This window comes from Taudactylus pleione, unplaced genomic scaffold, assembly GCF_031769625.1.
Source record: "Taudactylus pleione unplaced genomic scaffold, aTauple2 ptg000122l, whole genome shotgun sequence".
Taxonomy (NCBI): domain Eukaryota; kingdom Metazoa; phylum Chordata; class Amphibia; order Anura; family Myobatrachidae; genus Taudactylus; species Taudactylus pleione.
In genome coordinates this window covers 9,494,406-9,515,115 of record NW_028284524.1, presented here as the reverse complement: position 1 = coordinate 9,515,115, position 20,710 = coordinate 9,494,406, and the positions used below count along the sequence as shown (strand labels likewise).

At 45.4% G+C, this 20,710-nt stretch overlaps 1 protein-coding gene across 2 annotated transcripts in view; it reads right to left on the bottom strand.

Moving 5' to 3' along the window:
• The window catches only part of RETREG2 (reticulophagy regulator family member 2), a 36,224-nt gene extending 15,744 nt beyond the window's left edge, over positions 1-20,480 (bottom strand). Inside the window, exons 1-8 of one of the 2 annotated variants that reach the window (XM_088472334.1) lie at positions 18,992-20,480; positions 16,397-16,503; positions 16,066-16,096; positions 14,872-15,016; positions 14,349-14,433; positions 14,128-14,259; positions 5,346-5,440; positions 3,461-3,608 (exon numbers count right to left, since the gene is read on the bottom strand). In XM_088472334.1, the coding sequence (XP_088328460.1) occupies positions 3,461-3,608; positions 5,346-5,440; positions 14,128-14,259; positions 14,349-14,433; positions 14,872-15,016; positions 16,066-16,096; positions 16,397-16,503; positions 18,992-19,272 (1,024 nt within the window). In that variant the 5' untranslated portion in view covers positions 19,273-20,480. The remainder of the gene's footprint in view (positions 1-3,460; positions 3,609-5,345; positions 5,441-14,127; positions 14,260-14,348; positions 14,434-14,871; positions 15,017-16,065; positions 16,097-16,396; positions 16,504-18,991) is intronic. The other variant, XM_088472335.1, reaches the window with a different exon arrangement.
• Positions 20,481-20,710: the final 230 nt, after the last annotated feature.

Sequence of the window (20,710 nt, the reverse complement as noted above, 5' to 3'; positions counted from 1 at the left end):
GGGACTGGACTCACTGCCATCTCCGGAGCTCTGCTGCTGCACCACAAGAAAATGGCCGCTGGAGACCTCAGAAGAAGCGTGGCCCGCGGAAGAAGCAGCTCAGCGACGCCAGACTATACATACTGAAAGGCGCGCTGAGCTGAGGGGAGGAGCCGCTGTAACAGGGAAAGCTTCCTCCCCTGGCCGGCTATTAACCTCCCGGGACGCCGGCTCCCAGCGCCGATCAGTAAGTCCCTGGTGGTCTAGTGGACACACGGGGTATGGGGGGCCCGCCGCCACTGCCGGCGCCTCCGGTCTGTCCCCGGAGACCGGAGGCACAGGACTGCATATTAAATGCGCGGATCACCGCAAGCGGTGATCCGCGACCTTACCTGCTCCCCGTAGATCCGGCAGCGGTCCTGGGCGCCCGCAGAGTCCGGCTAGTACAGACTCTGGGGTCCCGCTGAGATCCCCAGATCTGTACTGGCGTCTCAGCGCCGGCGGGGTGACGGAGCGGCAGCTTAGACGTCCTATGGACAGTCCGACGCTGCCGCTCTGAAAGTCCAAAGTAAAAATAAAAAAACTCTGTACTTAGAAAAAAATATATAGCTATGGGGCTGTTAATCAGCTCCCCACTGCACTAAACGGTGACCCGACTCCGGCCGGGCACCAACTTAAACTGAGGTGCCTCTAGCTGGGGGTGGGGTTATAGGGAGAGTGGACCCAAGTGCATCCTGGGAGCTAAAAGCTTTAACTGCGTGGTGCCCGGATTTGGTTCCCAACCTATACCCCAAGGTCAACCCTGTGGACCCCCTATGGACCCTGAAGTAGAAATAGCGCTATATAAGACACATAGGTGAGGTATATATGGAGATTGGACCCAGCGTTCCTGGAGACCTGTGGCTGGCTTGTTATCAGTAGAAAATGGCCACTCGAGGTCTCTGAGGGGGCAGGCAGTGCAAGAGGAGCAGCTCAGAGATGGCGAGACCGCAGTGGAATGGCGCTCTGAGCTGGGGGAGGGGCCGCATGGAGAGAGCTGATCTCCCCTGTGCTGACATTAACCACTGGTTCCCTGGCCTCTGTGCGCCAGTAACATATGCCCTGGTGGTCTAGTGGAGTCCCGGACAGATCCAGTGTCCACATCAGCGCCTCAAGTCTGTCTTCAGAGACCGGAGGTAAGACTGTCAATATGCGGGTTCCTGTCTTATCTGTCCCCTTACGTCCTGACTGCAGTCTGGGGACCGAGGAGCCACACTAGCCAGGTCCCCCGGGTGCCCCGCCGAGAGTACCTAGCCTGTGGCTAGAGTCAGGGCGCCGCGGAGGGATAATGGAGCAGCAGCACAGACGTCCAGAGGACTGTCTAGCGCTGCTTGCTCTGTTACAGTAAATTAAAAGAAAATCATAAAAATAAAGCTTGGACGGGGTATAGTGGGAAGAACCGGAGCATCCTGGGACAGAAAGAGCTTTGCTGTTGGTGTCCGGTCCTCCCAAGCACCACCTACACCCCAATATCTCCGTGTGGAGCCCTATGGACCCTGAAGAAGAAATCGCAGCTGTGGGAGCATTTAACGTACAACTCTGAATTAGGCCCAATTCTTGCACTTTGAGGAGTATAAAGCTTGAAGGCTGTCAAACTTCTTAGAAAGGTTTAAGACAATTTTAAGGACACAGCCCTGGCATGTTCCAAGATGGAAAAGCAAGATGTGCTTCTACCCTGCTGGTATTGGGATGTGTGACAAAATGAGCCAAGGACAACGCTAAGTACCAAGACCACTCAGGATTCAGTATGAGCTAGGGGCTTTTCCCTGCCATTGAGGGTGTTGTCTGGAATAACACAGACACATAGGTAGAAAAGAGTTGCTCAAATGTCTCGCAGGAAATTAGGTCTGGCATAACTTTATCACCATAGAGGGAAGCAGACTCCTGAGATTCAGACCTACATCATCTGAGCAGAGATCCAGGAAAAAGGAGCAGGACCTGAACACTACTCGGATATGCTATATAAGGGAGAGGTAAGAAACTATCGCTGAACCCAATCCTCCTAGCAATCCTCCTCTCTCAGATTGGGTGCATCTAGCCTCCATCTTAGATGAAGCAGAAAAGCCACGCTGCTGCTGTTGTAAACACATCACACTTTAGTAGAGTACATATTAGGATACTTTTCGACCTCTAAGTCGTATAACCACCTCCGATGCAGGAAGCTGGAAAAAGAAAACTGAAGAGAAGCATGAAAGGGCAGAGGAGAGGTTCAGTTTTCTCCTAGTACCCTGCCTCCGAGGGGTGAAATGTAATTAGTCATCTATGTTCATCTACTGCTGGAGGACAAAAGGAGATATTTATTTATTTTTAACCTTTTTTTCTTATATATTGCATACCAAATAAAAATGTATTCCACTATTTTACTAAACTGAAGCCACGTGTCACATTAAAACAACATAAAATACAGTTGTGTTAAGTAATAATCTGACACATTGCCAAAATGCGAAAATTGTTCTGATCATGAAGGAGCAAAATCATCCTGGTCTGGAAGTGGTTAGAAGAAAAGAAAACCGGGAGCGGAGATATTAAATATGATAATAACAGAGTGTAGAGTAGTCCTTTCTCTCTTCTTTTTCACATAATTAAACCACCGCAAATGTTTAATTCTATTTACACATTGCACAATAAAATGCCTAGCCCGGATTACGAACGAGGATTCTTGGCGCCATATACTGCATGTGGGCCTGATTCAGAGCCGGACGCTCTGACCAGAGTGCTCGCTCTGAATCAGGGCCCTCCTAACTAAAATAGGAGCGGCCTCCTGGCTGCTCGCATAGCTGTGGATGACCACCCACAGCTTATGCGAGCGGCCAAAAAGATGGTCGCGATGGTCATGACCATCGGGCTTGCGACGAGACCCTGCGGTACTGTCTCGCTGCCGCAAGCCCAGGAGTGCTTTTGGCTCTATCAAAGCCAAAAGCACTCCCACTGTAGTGATGTCAGTGGAGCTGGCACTAGACGGTAAGCGTTCCCATGGGAACGCCTACCTTCTGGGCAGCAACGCCCCGGCACGCCCACCAAAGGGGGCGTGCTGTCACTCATCATCGACAGCACACCCCCTTTGGTGCGAGACCCGGAGCGACGGAGTGCCCGTCGCTAGCCGGGTCTCACGCATGCGCACGACGGAGCTCCCTCCGTCGTGCGCATGCACACTAGGGCACCATCGACCCGCTTGCGAGCGCACAGCGCTCAAGAAGCGGGTCTGAATCAGGCCCAGTATATGTTAAGCTGGCTACAATAGATGTGCTAAGCAAAATGTTATCAGTATTCAGAATTCTATACAGTAGTAAACCTACTGAACGTGTGAATTTATTATACCTTTACTAAAGTTCTGGAGGTTAATATTTGTTAGACAATATCTAATACTTTTCTAGATTTTACATACAGGTATTATGCTGAGATGATAAAATACTGAATAATGCAGGTGTTATTATTTTCTCACCTTCTGATACATCAGTTAGTTGCGGTGTAGTTGCTCTGGATACTGAGAATCCTCCACTCTCCAGGATGGAGGCCTCCTCATCTGATAGCTCAGAGTCTGTGATAGACAGCGCCAAGGCTGTTAATCTCACATCCATCTGGATGGGAAACTGAGGAGTTAATCATATTGCTGCTTATCACAGCATACGCTTTCAGAATTATGTATCATAATGCTGTTACATTTTTTCCCCAATCTTCACACTAAGTTTGATCACAAGCCATTATCCTCCAGCCAAAAGCTTAAGATTCTGTGCAGAATTAAGCTGCACGTACCCAGTGATAAGGAGATTCTTTTTTCATTCATATACAGTGCATCCGGAAAGTATTCACAGCGCTTCACTTTTTCCACATTTTATGTTACAGCCTTATTCCAAGATGGAATAAATTCATTTTTGTCCTCAAAATGCTACACACAATACCCCATAGTGACAACGTGTAAAAAGTTTTTTGAGATTTTTGCACATTTAATAAAAAAAAAAAAAAAAAAAAAAAAACTAAGAAATCACATGTACATAAGTATTCACAGCCTTTGCTCAATACTTTGTTGATGCACCTTTGGCAGCAACTACAGCCTCAAGTCTTTTTGAATATGATGCCACAAGCTTGGCACACCTATCTTTGGGCAGTTTCGCCCATTCCTCTTTGCAGCACCTCTTAAGCTCCATTAGGTTGGATGGGAAGCGTCAGGTCAGTGCACAGCCATTTTCGTATCTCTCCAGAGATGTTCAATCGGATTCAAGTCTGGGCCACTCAAGGACATTCACAGAGTTGTCCTGAAGCCACTCCTTTGATATCTTGGCTGTGTGCTTAGGGTCGTTGTTCTGCTGAAAGATGAACAGTCGCCCCAGTCTGAGGTCAAGAGTGCTCTAGAGCAAGTTTCATCCAGGATGTCTCTGTACATTGCTGCATTCATCTTTCCCTCTATCCTGACTAGTCTCCCAGTTCCTGCCACTGAAAAACATCCCCACAGCATGATGCTGCCACCACAATGCTTCACTGTAGGGATGGTATTGGCCTGGTGATGAGTGGTGCCTGGTTTCTTCCAAACATAACACCTGGCATACACGCCAAAGAGTTAAATTTTTGTCTCATCAGACCAGAGAATTTTGTCTACAGATAATTCCTTGGACTACATGCTTGGTTTGTGCTCTGACATGCACTGTCAAGTGTGGGACCTTATATAGACAGGTGTACGCCTTTCAAAATCATGTCCAATCAACTGATTTTACCACAGGTGGACTCCAAGTAAGCTGTAGGAACATCTCATGGATGATCAGTGGAAATAGGATGCACCTGAGCTCAATTTTGAGCTTCATGGCAAAGGCTGTGAATACTTATGTACATGCGATTTCTTAGTTTTTTTATTTTAAATTAAATTAAATTAGCAAAAATCGCATCAAAACTTTTTAGACATTGTCATTATGAGGTATTGTGTGTAGAATTTTGAGGAAAAAAAAATTTATTTATTCCATTTTGGAATAAGGTTGTAACATAACAAAATGTGGAAAAAGTGAAGCGCTGTGAATACTTTCCGGATGCACTGTACCGTCCAGTTTATAGTGGGATGCTCTGCAAATAATTGATATTACTGTTTCTACTGTCTTCTGATCAAAATACAGTAAATATAGATGCTGTTAACATCAATCTGATTTTCTGAAGCTGAAATACCAAATCAAACTTTTACAAGTGGACGTGCGAAAAATAATGAGTCATTCTTTCACTTGGTGAGGACTAGAAAATTGTTTTTGTTTGTTTTTTATGTTGTAACATGTAAAAGCACAGATTTAAATTACAACAACGCATTTAATTCTTCTGCCTGCACCACAACCCGTGAACATTTCACTCACCTCAGGAGAGAACCCAGACAGCTCAATCTCACTCTCACTGTCTGTCTCTGCTATAAACTCTTCTCCTTCTTCCGGCTCCTTCTTAGTTTGTCTTTCTAATAGAAGCAAGATACCAATATCAACAGTTACAAAATCCCCAAAGGCTGAGAGTATTGTCAGCTAACTGCAGAATCTTATTTAGGAGTTCTGCGACACCAAAACCACGGAAAAATTTGTTGTACCCTTGAGTTAGCATAAACTGTATTTTTGAAACGCACAGAAATAAGCAAAGACAAATGTCAATATACTAAAAAAAAAACAATACAATCTAAAACAAAAAAAATAAATGAATAAAGATACATCCAAAAGATGTTGATACATTCTGAAAAGTTTAAATGATATATGTTTCATTTCAATAAAACTCTCTAAAGAAGAAAGCCAAGTATATAGAAACCATTCCAGTGACTAGGAGCTGGAGATTGATATTTGCAAAGATGAACAGTTGCACAGATGTAACACTACACAATAAAGTGTCCTCCAAAAGATTGTACCTTGGTGTATTTTGCGATATTGATAGTATATAAATAATTTTTAAGCTGCAGCAGTGCCTGTGTCAACAAACATAAATTACACACTTTATGAGTAGGAGAGACATCGCATTACTGGGTCCAGAAATTACAAAGAAGGACTAGGTTTCAAAATCAACAATTTATAGGAATGTATACAAGTTATTACGCTTTTTTAATTGAATTCATGTGTTCAGCGCCCGTTTGTGTATTCCCTTTTCCACCTTTTATGTATTGTGTATATCTATTTTGGATGTGGTGATTTCCATTTAAGATTAGGGTCTCCTTTGGGCTGCTTTGCGCAAATTGGTTGAAACTCACCACATTGTATTTAGTTAAACAAACACAAATTGTTTGTAGCTGAGAGACATCTGTACAACTGTCGAGGAGCAGAAATGACATTCTCCACTGTAGTTCAATCACAAGTCAGCAATTCCTGAGGAAGCCCCGTATTGAAAGGGATGAAATTTGTAGGGTTGTCTTCCACGCACTTAAGCAAACTGCACAGCACACATGTACTCTCCTGTCAGTGGGCACAAGCAGCACTATCTAAAAGCTAGCATTGTAGGGTGTGCAACGCTGTGCTGGAAAGCAATACGCAAAGGCACACAGGCTAGTGCTCCTTAGCATGAACAGCAGTACGAAGCACTGTCCTACCAGACAGCTCCAAACAACAACAATCCATGCCCACTCAAAAACCTGAATTCTCATAAGGAGATCCACTCGCATGTCTGATTGCCCGTCACATCTATATGATGAGAGGCTGCCAGCAAGACAAACAAAGTGAAAACAACAGAATATGAACATCACTTTGGGAAAGTCAAGATCAGTAAAAGTATGCAAGTACTTCTGTCCACTTTAACCACTTGAGCTTGGTTGGTCGCAAACAATGCGACCAGTAATGGTGCGTACACACTGGGCGATTAAAGTGGACGACTGAACGATAACGATATCGTTATTGTTCAGTCGTCCACTTTATCGTCCATTTTTAACACAAAAACGATGAACAATAACGATGACACGCGTTCCCGCGGGTCGTTCGTCATCATCGTTCATCGGGTTAACATGCAGGCCAACCTGACGATGTCGTCAGGTTGCTGCATGTTGGGGAATGGGGGGGAAGAGAGCCCGGCGGTGAACGATATCGTTAATGATATCGTTCAGCGGGTGTGCTCAATGTCATGAACGACATTGAGCACAGCCTGCCGGGGACACACTAGACGATATCGTTCAGGGAGCATATCGTCTAGTGTGTACGCACCATAAGAAACGACCACTGGTGGCTGCTGGAAGATGTTCTCCTGAACTCTCTGCATTATCGGGCAGCCCGGCAATACACCTTCACCCGGTGGCTGCTGAGAGCTACAGCCACTGGGGAAATGTAGATAAATCAGCCCTCAGCCCCGTAGAGTATTATATATCGGAATATCGATCATCACGATTTTACATTTCCCTAGCGGTTGCTCTCTGCAGCAGCCAGGGAAAACAAGAGATATGGTAAGAACTTACCTTTGTTATCTCTGTTTCTACGAAGTCCATAGGGTCCACAGGGTTGACCTTGGGGTATAGCTGGATCTGGATCCACGGGCACCACGCAGTTAAAGCTTTCACTGCTCCCAGGATTCACTTGGGTCCGTCCTCCTCTATACCCCGCCCCCGAGCCACAGACACCTCAGTTGGTAAGCAGCCAAGGCTGGAGGAGGAGACGAAACAGAAGGAAGACTGGAACACACAAGAAACCATACTCACAGAAATGGGAGACGGAAAACCGGTGACCAGCCACACAGCCCATTAGAAGCCAGGTGCGTCTGGGCGGGCACCCGGTGGACCCTATGGACTTCGTAGAAACAGAGATAACAAAAAGAAGTTCTTACCATATCTCTTGTTTTCTACTTCAGGGTCCACAGGGTTGACCTTGGGGATGTCCCAAAGCAGTTCAACTAAGGGCGGGGACGCTCCTGAGCAGAAAGGAGAATCCTGCGCCCAAAGGATGCATCCTGAGAAGCAAAGGTGTCAAACGCATAAAACCTCAAAAATGTCTGAATGGAAGACCACGTGGCTGCCTTGCACAGCTGAACAGCGGAGGCACCCCGTCTAGCAGCCCAAGAAGGACCCACAGACCGAGTGGAATGAGCCTTAACAGAGGCCGGAACAGGTAAACGTTCCTGTATATAAGCCTCCCTAATAACAGAACAAAGCCAACGGGCTAACGTTTGTTTGTTGGCAGGCCAACCCCTCTTATGAAAACCAAAGAGGACAAACAAGGAATCTGACTTTTACAGAAGCAGTCCGATCAACACGGACAACGTCCAACGAAGCCTCACCAGCCGTAAGATCAGGAGATTGAAAAGCTGGTACCACAAGTTGCTGATTGATGTGGAACTTAGAGACTACTTTAGGCAAAAACTCAGGACGAGTACGCAGCACTGCCCTGTCCTTGTGAAAAATTAGGAAGGGGGGACTACAGGAAAGTGCCCAAAACTCGGATACCCTCCTGGCTGAAGCAATAGCCAGGAGAAACAGTTTTCAGTGTTAACCACTTGAGGTCAACGGACTCAAGAGGCTCAAAGGGAGGTCCCTGCAGGACCCGAAGAACCACCGCCAAGTCCCATGGAGCCGCTGGAGGCACAAAGGGAGGCTGAATCCTAAGCACACCTTGGAAAAAGGTGTGAACATCAGGCAGGGTAGCGATCCGTCGTTGGAACCAAACAGACAGAGCCGATACGTGAACCTTCAGGGAAGCAAGACGTAAGCCCAGGTCAAGACCTGACTGTAGAAATGCCAAAATCCTAGAAACCCTGAACACCTGAGGATCAAAGTTTCTGGACTCACACCACTGAAAGTAAGTGTGCCACACTCTGTGGTAAATCCGTGCAGAGGCCGGCTTGCGTGCCCTCAGCATGGTATCGATGCAAGAGGTTGAAAAACCCCGGGACCTTAAGACGGCTGTCTCAAGAGCCACGCCGTCAAAGACAGCCGACCCAGATCCGGGTAAAGGCAGGGCCCCTGAGAAAGCAGGTCCCGACGCTGAGGCAGAAGGAACGGAACATCTACAGACAAGCTTCTGGAGATCGGAGTACCAAGGACGTCTGGGCCACGCTGGAGCCACCAGCAGAAACGAGCCCCCGTCCTGTTTGATTTTTCTGAGTACCCAAGGTAGCAGGGAGATCGGAGGGAACAGGTACGCTAGGTGAAACGTCCATTTCACCGACAGTGCGTCCACTAGGCTTGCGCCTGCATCTCTTATCCTTGAGCCGTACACGGGCAACTTGCAGCTGTGACGGGAGGCCATGAGGTCCAACTCCGGCAGTCCCCATTTGTCCACGAGAAGTTGAAACACCTCTGGGTGAAGCGACCATTCCCCAGGATGCACGTCGTGACGGCTGAGGAAGTCTGCCTCCCAGTTGAGGACTCCCGGGATGAAGACTGCCGAGATTGCCGGAAGGTGGCACTCCGCCCAAGCCAGGATCTGAGACACCTCCGACATCGCAGCTCGACTGCGAGTCCATCCCTGGTGATTTATGTACGCTACCGTGGTAGCGTTGTCCGATTGCACTCTTGCTCTCATTGCTGAACGGACCGACACTCTGCCACTGCTCAGGCAACTGTGTATCCTCAGTTGTAGGGAGGACACCTTTTCCGGAGTCAAGAAAATCCTTTGTTGACAAGAATCCAGAAGTGCTCCCAGATGGACCATCCATTGTGATGGGATCAGAGAGGACTTCTTCCAATTTATCAACCACCCGTGTGCTTGAAGACAAGCAATGGTCAGGTGGAGATGTCGAAGAAGCACCTCCGGGGAGCTTGCCAGCAGCAGAAGATCGTCCAGGTACGGCAACAGCCGTATACCCTGACCCCGAAGGTGGGCAGCCATAACTGCCATCACCTTGGTGAACACCCTCAGAGCCGTGGAAAGGCCGAAAGGCAACGCCCGAAACTGGTAGTAATGGTTCAGGATAGCAAACCTCAGATACCGCTGATGTGCCGGTGCTATGGGCACATGGAGATAGGCGTCCTGGATATCGAGGGAGACCATGTAATCCCCGGGTTCTATCGCCAAAATGATGGAACGTAACGTTTCCATCCTGAACTTATGAACTCTGAGGTATTTGTTCAGAGACTTCAAATTCAGGATAGGGCGATGAGAACCATTGGGTTTCTGCACCAGAAACAGAGTAGAATAGTACCCCGTCCCGCGCTGAGACTGCGGAACGGGAACAATGACCCCTGTTTGTAGCAAGGATTCTATAGCTACCTGAATCTGGACAGCTTTGGTCTTGTCCAGAGAAGGACTCATACAGAAAAACTGGCGGGGCGGCCTGAACCGAAAAGACAGGGCGTACCCCTGAGAGACTACTTCTCGAACCCAGGCATCCGTGGTGGTATTGTGCCAACACTGGGCGAATTGGAGAAGTCTGCCTCCCACTCTGGGGTCCCCCAGAGAGAGGCCCGTCCCATCAGGCAGCAGATTTATCCTCCTGCTTGGAAGAAGGGCGCCGAGCACTCCATGCCTGCTTCTTGGGCTTGGGTGCGGCCTTGGACGCCGAATGTCTCGGAAAGGACTGACCCTTGGCCTTACCCTGAACCCGAAATGACCGAAAGGCAGAGCTCCTCACTTTAGCTGGCGCAGAGGCCGAAGGGAGGAAAGCCGACTTGGACTTAGCCAAAGTATCCACTATTTTGTCCAAATCCGGACCAAATAGTAACTCTCCATTAAAAGGCAAGGCCTCCAGACCCTTTTTAGAGTCTGCATCAGCTCTCCAGGACCTCAGGGATCGCCGAGCAGACACCGCTGCTGCCGACACCCTAGAAGTGAGCAGGCTGGCATCCAAAGACGCTTCCCCGATATAGGAAGCTGCATCCCGCATCTGTTCCACTAACGCTCTCTGGATATCCGGAGCATCGTCAGCAAAGGTATCCTCCAAGGCATTGGCCCAGGCCTCAATGGCTTTAGCCACCCAGGAGATAGCCATGGACGGGCGAGCCACCGCCCCGGAAAGAGAGTAAACGGACTTTAAACAAGTCTCCACCTTCCTGTCCGTGGGATCCTTCAAAGAGGAGATAGACGGCAATGGTAGCGTTGCGCTTTTGATCAAGCGGGTGACGTGGGAATCCACCACTGGCGGAGTCTCCCATTTCCTGCAATGAGCTTCAGGAAAAGGATAATTGGACGCCAACCTCTTCTGTGGATGGAACCTCTTACTGGGTAATTGCCAGGCCGCCGCCATATGATCCGTTAATTGATCAGACAGGGGAAACACATTCGAAGTTACCTTGGCTTTTTTAAAATTAGGAAACTTCGACCTAGGAGCCGGCGCATCATCCTCTACATGTAGGATGGCCCGCACCGCCCTAACTAAGGCTGGAACATTAATGGAGGACTTAGCTTCCACCTCCTGCCCCATGGCATCAGAGTCAGAGTCCTCATGGATTTCTCCATCATCTGAGGACACTTCCGAGTCCGACAATTGCGCAGCTAGTGAACTCACAACAGGACGTTTGGACGCCCTTGGTGGCACATCACTTTGCAACATCGACTGAAACGCCGAAGATGAGGCCGCCAGACTCTGTACAGAGCTGGAGAGAACATCCACCCAAGGTGGAGGAGCCGTCGGAGCAAAACTCTGCAAAAGCACCACAGACTGTCGTGTCACTGGAGGAGACTGCACATACACAGGCAGTCCCGAATAAGGACCGACAGTCTGGGCCCCGGGGGGAGACTGCAATATTTGCGGAATACCCGGGGAATGGTGGTCTGGGGTAACGCCCTAGAAGGGACCGTTGATGGGACCGATAACCGGTCCGCAATAGACGCCAGCACCTGTGAAAACATCGCCCAAGGAGGGTCCTGTGACACAGGGGGGTTGGAGGGGCCCGGTACCAGCTGGCACCGCCCGCACAGACCATCCTGAGATAAGTCCTCCCCATCAACTCCAGCAGCACAGCGTCTGCAGGAAAATAGCACAGGAGCCACAGAGTCTCCTCATCAGACATAATACAGTAAATACACAAAAAATACGTATCACCAGAGAAATTACGGTCTTAACACCCTCGCACTCACCAGTATGCGACACAACAGCCCAGATATGGTACTGTGTAGCACACAACAGTATGTGACTGACCCCACAAATACGTGATTTATATAAGTGAGGGTATCAGAAAACGCCCTTCCCCCACACACCTGCCGGGCCGTAGGAGAAGGAAAGGGATAGTTATAAGCTGACAGTAATGGAGAATAAGTCACAGACAGGCAGCACTAGTCACATACAATGCAGAAAAGTTAGTACTCACTGCACCTTCTGCTACAATCAACCGCCCAGATAGTGTCTGGGAGGGCTATAGCGCTGTGTACACTGTCCTTTAGCAGGGGAGAGGTACACAGGGGGACCGGTCCACTTGATACCACCTGGGAGTCTGCGATGTCTGCCAGAGAAGATGGCCGCCAGACACCTCAGAGGAGGAGTGGCCGAGAGATAAGAGCAGCTCAGCGACGCCAGACTGCTAGTTGAAAGGCGCGCTGAGCTGAGGGGAGGAGCCGCTAGACAGGGAAGGCTGCCTCCCCTGGCTAGCAATTAACCCCCGGGTTGCCAGTCCCGCTTCCAGCCTGTTACCCTGGTGGTCTAGTGGACACGCGGGGTATTCCTCTACTTAGAGGGGGAGCCCGCCGCCGCTGCTAGTGCCTCCGGTCTGTCACCAGAGACCGGAGGCTCCTGACTGCATTGAAGTATCCGCGGGCCGCCGCACGCGCCGACCCGCGGCTTACCTGATCCCCGTCGCATCCGGCAGCAGTCATGGCTAGTACAGACTCTGGGGTCCCGCCGCGATCCCCAGATCTGTACTGGCGTTGCGGTGCCAGCGGGGAGAAGGAGCGACAGCCTGGACGTCCTAAAGGACAGTCTGATGCTGCCGCTCTAATAGTGTAAGAAAAGAAGAAAAAAAATTAAAATTTTCTCTTTAAAGTAAAGCTTAGGGGCTGCTCCCGCAGCCCCACTGCGACAGGGTGACCCGACTCCGGCCGGGCACCAACTAAAACTGAGGTGCCTGTGGCTCGGGGGCGGGGTATAGAGGAGGACGGACCCAAGTGCATCCTGGGAGCAGTGAAAGCTTTAACTGCGTGGTGCTCGTGGATCCAGATTCAGCTATACCCCAAGGTCAACCCTGTGGACCCCCTATGGACCCTGAAGTAGAAATGTAAAGTTGCAATGATCGATATTCCGATACATCACCAGTCGATATAAACATTTTTTATTTAAAAATGTATTCAGAGTCAGCTGCATCTATGAAACCACACTGCCTCACTCCATCCAGCAATCGTCATCATTACCAGACCTATCCTTGCTGCAGGAGATACAACTAAAGTTGGGGGGGGATCACTGCATATGCTCACCTTTGAATAGCCCACAATTCCATCAACAAACCCACGGCAAACTTATCCTAAGTGCGAGCACCTTGTTGCTGCCCAGTTACACTCACTCAGTAGCACGTGGAGATACAACAGAGATTCTGTACAACTCTGCATCACCTGTAATTGCTGTAAATTGCATATGAGGGTCCCTATGCATGCATAGTTTTCTAAAAATGGCAAGATCAGTACACAAAGATGATTCATGAACCAATCACCCGAAATAGATATATTTTAAGAGTCTTACTCTTACGAGTAATAGATAGAAGTTCTGTCTCCTCCTTATCCGTAGAAAATAATTTATATCTATTTCGGGTGATCGGTTCATGAGTCATCTTTGTGTGAAATTTATTTTTTTCTAATGCGTTTCATTACAATAATGTGATTTCATCAGACAATGTAATCCATTTTGTTATTGTACTTCCTTATATACCATAAATATTTATATACTTCGAACTAGCTTTCTTATATGTAGAGTTTTAAATTATACCTATGACTGTATTTTTATTCCTCATGTTTTTTATTTATATTATTGACATTTATTAGGACAACACTCTCTGTGTATGTGATTATTTATGTGCACTTCAATAAAATTTGATGCTTATGTTACACTCACGGGTTAAATTGTTTTTTTTCCTCAACAGCCATAAGCAATGTTATTTGCCTTTTTCTTTGCAAGATATAAATAGTCTGAATAGAAAAGTATAATTGCAGGCCAAATTTTGGAGGGTGTTACAGATTTTGCTTATTTAAAATGTAGATTAACAAAATGGTTTCCCTGATTCTGGAGGAAACAAATGAGCTCTCTATAGTGATGATGTCTCAGAACTCTTACTCTTATGTGAGCGTGGCAGATGTTCTCCCTTCATGCTGTAGTCTAACTTCATGAGAATGGGTTCTAGAGCGGTGTACATCTTCTGGATCAGTTCTCGATACACAACCAGCGGCCACAGCAGAACACTGAGCACTGCAAAACACAATAGTCGTTATGGTCATTGTACGTACGTTTCTTCATGCACAGGCCGAATGGAACTATCAGATGCAACAAAATCTTACGTATTATGTAGGAAATCATAATGCCTGGAACATAATGTCCGACAACAGCCAGCACTGCACAGCACGAACAAACCATTGCACAGAACTGAGGTAGAAAGAGAAGAAAATGAATACACAGTGTATCTGAAGGTGACACTAGAAGCCCTGTGCAAATAGTGGGTCTTCGTCTTCTACAGCCGCAGCTTCCACCGTTACTAATAACCAAAATATATCAGTGAACCTACTGAAATGAATGTAATTTAATAGAAGCCTCCTTTTAAGTCCCTGGTTCAGAGTTCTAGAATGATTACTCAAGTGTGAATTGGATTCTATTAGGACAAAGAACATACAGATCACAGCCTGTTCATAAAAGCAAATGATTGTTCAGGCCCCTACTGCTATGGTGAACAGGGAAATAAGTACATACTTATGTCCTGATATGCATACACAGCAATCAGCCCCAAGGATGAATGCTGGTGACTACAGTACATATAAAGACAACTGTATTCTCTCTGTGTAACTTCAGTCTACTGCTTGAACCCACCTTTCCGGGATTCTGCTTCTTGTAAAGCAACCTCTCCTGGATGTACTGCCGAGAGGTGAACCAGGTCTCAGCCAGACAGTGACACAGCTCAGGAACACTCAGCAAGCGGTGCTGACTTGACCCTCCTACAGCCGCCAGGGTCTCACTACAAACACAGAATGGGAAACGGATATATTTCCAACCTAACAACCAGATCACACAAACTACTGTGGAAATCATGCTAACTTCTGTAATAAATACATTTGTTTACAAAAGAACCATCTATTAGTGAACAGTGACCCAACACCTCACTGTCTTCTACAGCTGAGTGAATGGTAATACATGTGTAAGCTTCAAAGGAATGTAAAAAGGACATTTAAGTAAACAAAGGTTGAGCTTGCACAATGAAGTTTGCAAGGAACTAGTGGTTCATAGATATTACACTTGTCTCAGATTATTCATATCATCCATCAATGATGTCACAGCTCCCTGCCTAAAGCCTAAAATGTAAATGGATGAGTCTCACCCTGTTGTGCCTGTCTCCCTCATTGTTTAATAAGATGATGGTTGCCACCGTCCCACCTTATTCAAACTGTATCACATCACTGGTGACTGAATAGAAATGCCAGGCACCAATGGCTGTTTTTGTATTTTATTGGCGGATGATAATGCTTCTGCCTTACAATAGTCACACACACTTTCACCAGTAACATCTTTAACTGTTATTCCATCACCTTATGCATCAAGTGTTCCCCACACCTCTTAGACTGTAAGCTTGTTTGGAAAGGACAATTTTTCATGCTGGTTTCAGGTCATTGCATGTGTTACAGAAAAATTGTCTATTTGTATCATGATTCACTCATTGTACACTGCTCCGTAATATGTTGGCGCTTTATAAATGAAGGCTACTAAGTACTGTATAACTAAAGCAAAACATTTGTATTTATGCATCATGGAAACAGTTACAGAGAATAACAGAGCTCAAAAGACACTAATACGAATATTTGTATTTATTTATAATATTGTTTGGCAACTGTACAATACTGTTGTAATGTAGATTATTGTGACAATAATTTAACAGGTAGATTAATGCTACATCCGCCAGTTTAAGTTATGTTGATGACAAAGGAGTTTCTGAAAGAACACTGATAAACAACTGCAGAGCAAGGGGTCAGAGTATTACTACCATTTACTTTTTGGGTTTTAGGTGCTTACCTGTCACTGGACGAATCTCCCTGGGGCTGAGCTGTAGAAAAGAAGATGGGTGCATTAATGACTGAAGGCATCTGAAATAGCTGTACTCCTGGTGGGCATGGAAGCAGGATACTACTTTGCCTGTAAATACTTGATATTTGCAAATAGACTTTCCCTCTCCACCCTGTGCTACTCATTTACATTTCTTATCAAGGTATAATTTTGTATTTAGCTATTCTATTTATTACTTGATGTTCCTCTTTATATTCTCTAAAAATACAATAATTCTACCCATATTAATACTGTATTATGTAATTTGTGAGGGAGCAATGAGATAGAGAAGGAGTGTTACCTGTACAGTGATGAAGCAGCCAGGATTTCCAGTGTTTCACGCCCAGTAGACACAGTAGAAAGAAGCTGACCAAGAATAGAGGCCTCAGGGATAGGTAGGAGAACAACCTGGGAACAAATGGCAAACATAATTGAGTCACAATGTTAGGATTTGGTGATACAACAAATACATATATCAGGAAACATCTAAGCAACATTCATATAATCCTGTACTTTCAGCAATGATATAATCTACTTCTCATCCTTCACAGATATTTAAGGTGCCTACAACCTTGGCGTTTTTTTACACGATTTGCCCGATTCCGACGAATCATGGCAACGAATCGTGTAAAATATGCCCAAATTGTGAGTGTCCACTCACGATCACGATGCACCTCCCCGCAGGTCATACATCGCATCTTCAGACCTGCCGTGCTGTAGGGCAAATGTGACAATCTCAGTCACGATACAGTGAAATAGTTAGGAGGCACGATAGATCGTTTGTCACATTGGACAGTTTTTAATACCAAATCGTGCCCACGACTGCCGGGGAGAGTTCAAGGGGAAATCGGACATGATGTTGGATCGTGAGCACATCGCCAAGTGTGTAGGCACCTTTACAAATGTACAGAGATTCATAAGTAATGCTAATACTACACTGGTTATAGAGGTAAACTAAGCTTGCTTGTGTATAGTAAATACTAACAGACATGTAACTTTCACATAAATGTAAAAAGGACATTTAACTAAACTACATTTGAGGTACAATGCAGTTTACAATAATGTTTAATTAAAAATATCTGCAACAGATTCAATTTTATATAGCCATAGAAAAACAAACATTAAAAACTTATAAGGCATATACCTTAAAAAATGCCGATATCCCAACCATTATTAATATAAATATAATCCTTAAAAGGGACATATGAATCCGCATAGTGATTGTGTAGTTTCTTGAGGATGTTCACGGTTTTTAAAGAAGCAGCACACTTCGAATGTGGAGAAACACGTAAGAGGTTTATATATTAAATATAGCTGCTACAATAACCCATAAGGTTCTACAAACTGAGTCAGTAACTATAAGACTTGGGTCTATTTGAGAATTAAATTTGCAGGGCAGTACCAATCTAGAAGAAATTACCTTCTGCACAAGGCAAGATTCATAATTTCATATTGTACATACAACCCCTACTTGTCTATTATTTATTTATTAACAGTTTCTTATATAGCACAATATATTCCATTGCGCTTCACAATTGGAAGCATTAAGAGAACAAAACTGGGTAATAACAGACAGATATATAGGTAGGAAGGCCCTGCTCGCTAGCTTATAATTTATAGGGAAATAGGCATTGATACACAAGGATATGTGCTACATATTGCATATTGGTCCAGGCGGATTGTTCTCTTGTAACCTGTATACTGATATTTCTAACATTTCAGTGACAGGAAGTGTTACTACTAGCAATCAAAACAATATTTATGCAGTGGAAAGACAAAGAAGTTGCCTTGTCGTGATGTACTAAAATGAAAGAATTACTTTAATAAAAGTTATATTACAATTTTAGTGCACCACGACAAAGCAACTTCTTGCTCTCCACCCCCTGCATAGATTTGCAAGAAAGAATGGTTGGATGCATATGCTGTGACTACGCTCACAATACTGCATTTAATTGTATATAAGGAAAAGTTACTAATTATTCTGTTTGAAAGCAGTCTCCACAAATGTTTAAGCCTACCAATGTGATTTGTACATTCATACACAGGAGGATTACTAAAGTTTTTAGGAACCTGCTAAAAATGCAGGCCAGTGCTGCATACATTTCTGGGCAGATGCATCTATCTGATCTCTATACACACACTATTCAGTAGTCTCTCTGTACAGACACTTTACACATCCATTTACGGCCTTGCGGTATGATAGGGAAATGCTAATGCCGATAAAAAGTATAAAGTCTACTTCAAAGTCCTGTCTACTGATACCCAAAAATAAAAAAGAAAGAAAGAAAACACAAAACCAGTTTCCAGATATGAACCACAAAGGTAAAATAAATTTTCAGGGTTAACCCAACATGCTATTGCAATTCTGTCAAGAACAAAAGTTGACCTCCCTATTATGGACAGCACTGGCTTCTCCCACATCTTTAAGACAGTACCCTGCAAAGCTGTAACTCAAAGGCTGGCCTGCTTAGTAAGTACCACCATAGCATGGCAAACTGGTGCAGAGGAGAAGAGACTGCTTAGGTAAAAACTCTCCTTTTATTTCACATGTATTATTTGGCTCAGTAATACACAGCCATGTATATTTATAAAATATATATTTTAGATATATTTATGCCATTCTACAGGACTTTGTCAATCATTTGTTATATAGAAACCCACTCATCTCAAACAGATTGCTTTAAAATTTCTGAACATGTTTTCACCAATGATATAACTATAGTCACATTAGCCCATTCAACCGCTCTAGACCCAGTAGTATATGGGGTAAACAAGTGAGATTTTAGCATTAGACCAAGTCATTTTTAATTCTAACCATTATGAATCCATTACAAAATGATTGAGTATACATCTAGACAGACATTAAAAAGCCAAAAAGCCTCCTCCATAGTCTCACCAAAACGCCCCATGTAGAGCCGCTGCTGTCAGTAGGCTAGGGAACGGCCTCTCCCACACCAAAAGCCTCTGTCCTGCAGTAAGCAAAGGTCCCCATTCACTTAATTTACAGTACAGACTGGCTTCTAGCAATTTCATGTCCTCTTCTGAGGCTCCAGGAACTCGCCCGCTTCTTTCTTCACCCTGGGATGGATCTCCTGAAGGCCAAGGAGCAATATCCTCTTTCTGCATCTTGCTTTCTCCAGAATCTGAAGAATTACATGTCATGGCCTGGCCAGACATGTGGTCAGACCTTGTTTAGCACACTCTCTTACTCCAAAGTTCAATGAAACAGACCGGAATCAGTCAGATACAGCAAGGTTCCTCCCGAGTCTCTCCACAACATTCCCCTGGAGCTTGCCCTCTCAACAGCTCCACCAGCCTAAATATGTAACTTGTTCTTTATTTCACTTATCACCAAAATTACTGGTCAAACATCTCCCTCACTCTGGATCGATATTATTATACTAACGTTACTTTAAATCTTAGCCTTTTAGTCCTAAAGTTGTTTTACACTGATTTTCTGCCACAAATGAATTTATCTGGGAGCCATATCTTCATCATTTTGCTTCTTAAAACCACCAGACCAATCTATATATTATTCTTATACGTTCTATCTGCACAAACTTTTTAGCAGTCAATAGATGTTCTTTTGCTAGTCATACTGATCACTCAAGTCCAATCCATAAAGCTACAGTGATCGATCTCTGGAATTGCTATCTTACCAATAACCCAACCAACACTAGTTTCAAGACAATCAACAATATATTTTGTGCCCCCAGATACCCTAACACGAACTTTCAATATAAATCTTGTACCTAACAAATATCTGATCTGTCGACTTTCTAAACCCTGCACCTATGAAGACCTGATACAGATGCACTAATATACCTTTTACCCCCTTCCTGATTTATATTCTAACCTGTGTATTACATAGTTCCTGCCTGACTTTCAATATATCCCCTTAACAACTCTGTGACCTGTCACTGTATCACACCCACCAAAACACAAACAAATGTGCCTGGCTTCCCAATATAAAGCCCCTAATGGTGACTATATCCCCTGCCTCACTGTTCAGTATATTCCCCTACACTTGTGTACTATGCCATTATACCTTACCACAGCACCTTCCATAACTATGTCACTGTATGTATATACCCCTAGTTCCCGGTCAGTAAACAGTACTATGCCTATGACACCCCGACAGCGCAGCCCGCAGCCCCCGTGGACCGGTTTCCAGCTGTCGGTTTTCTCAGACGGGATGTTGTTGTTATGATGCTGCGTCAGCTGAGCGTCACCGGCAGGAACTATTTCCGGTCTATGTGAGAGGAGGCCGCTGCTGAGTGTGTAGGGGTGACAGTCTGTCAGCGGCGGAGTATTACTCTAACAGAGAGCTGCAGCCCAGATTCTGTTAATTTCGTGCTTTTTATACAACGATGGCATGGTAATGGTTCCGTGCCCCCAGTCAACATGGCCGCTGAGGTCTGCAGGGTTCATTTCGTTTCGATCACGTGATAGGCGTTACTGCTTTTGTTGTGTCTCTGGGACGGTTTAGGATAGGCCATGTTTCTTATTGGTATGCCATGTGATAGTGATCTCCACTACAATACTACCGAGTAACTCCAGTGCTGCAGGCATGCAAAATAGGCACAGAGGTACAGAGTAAGGGAAACATCTGTTT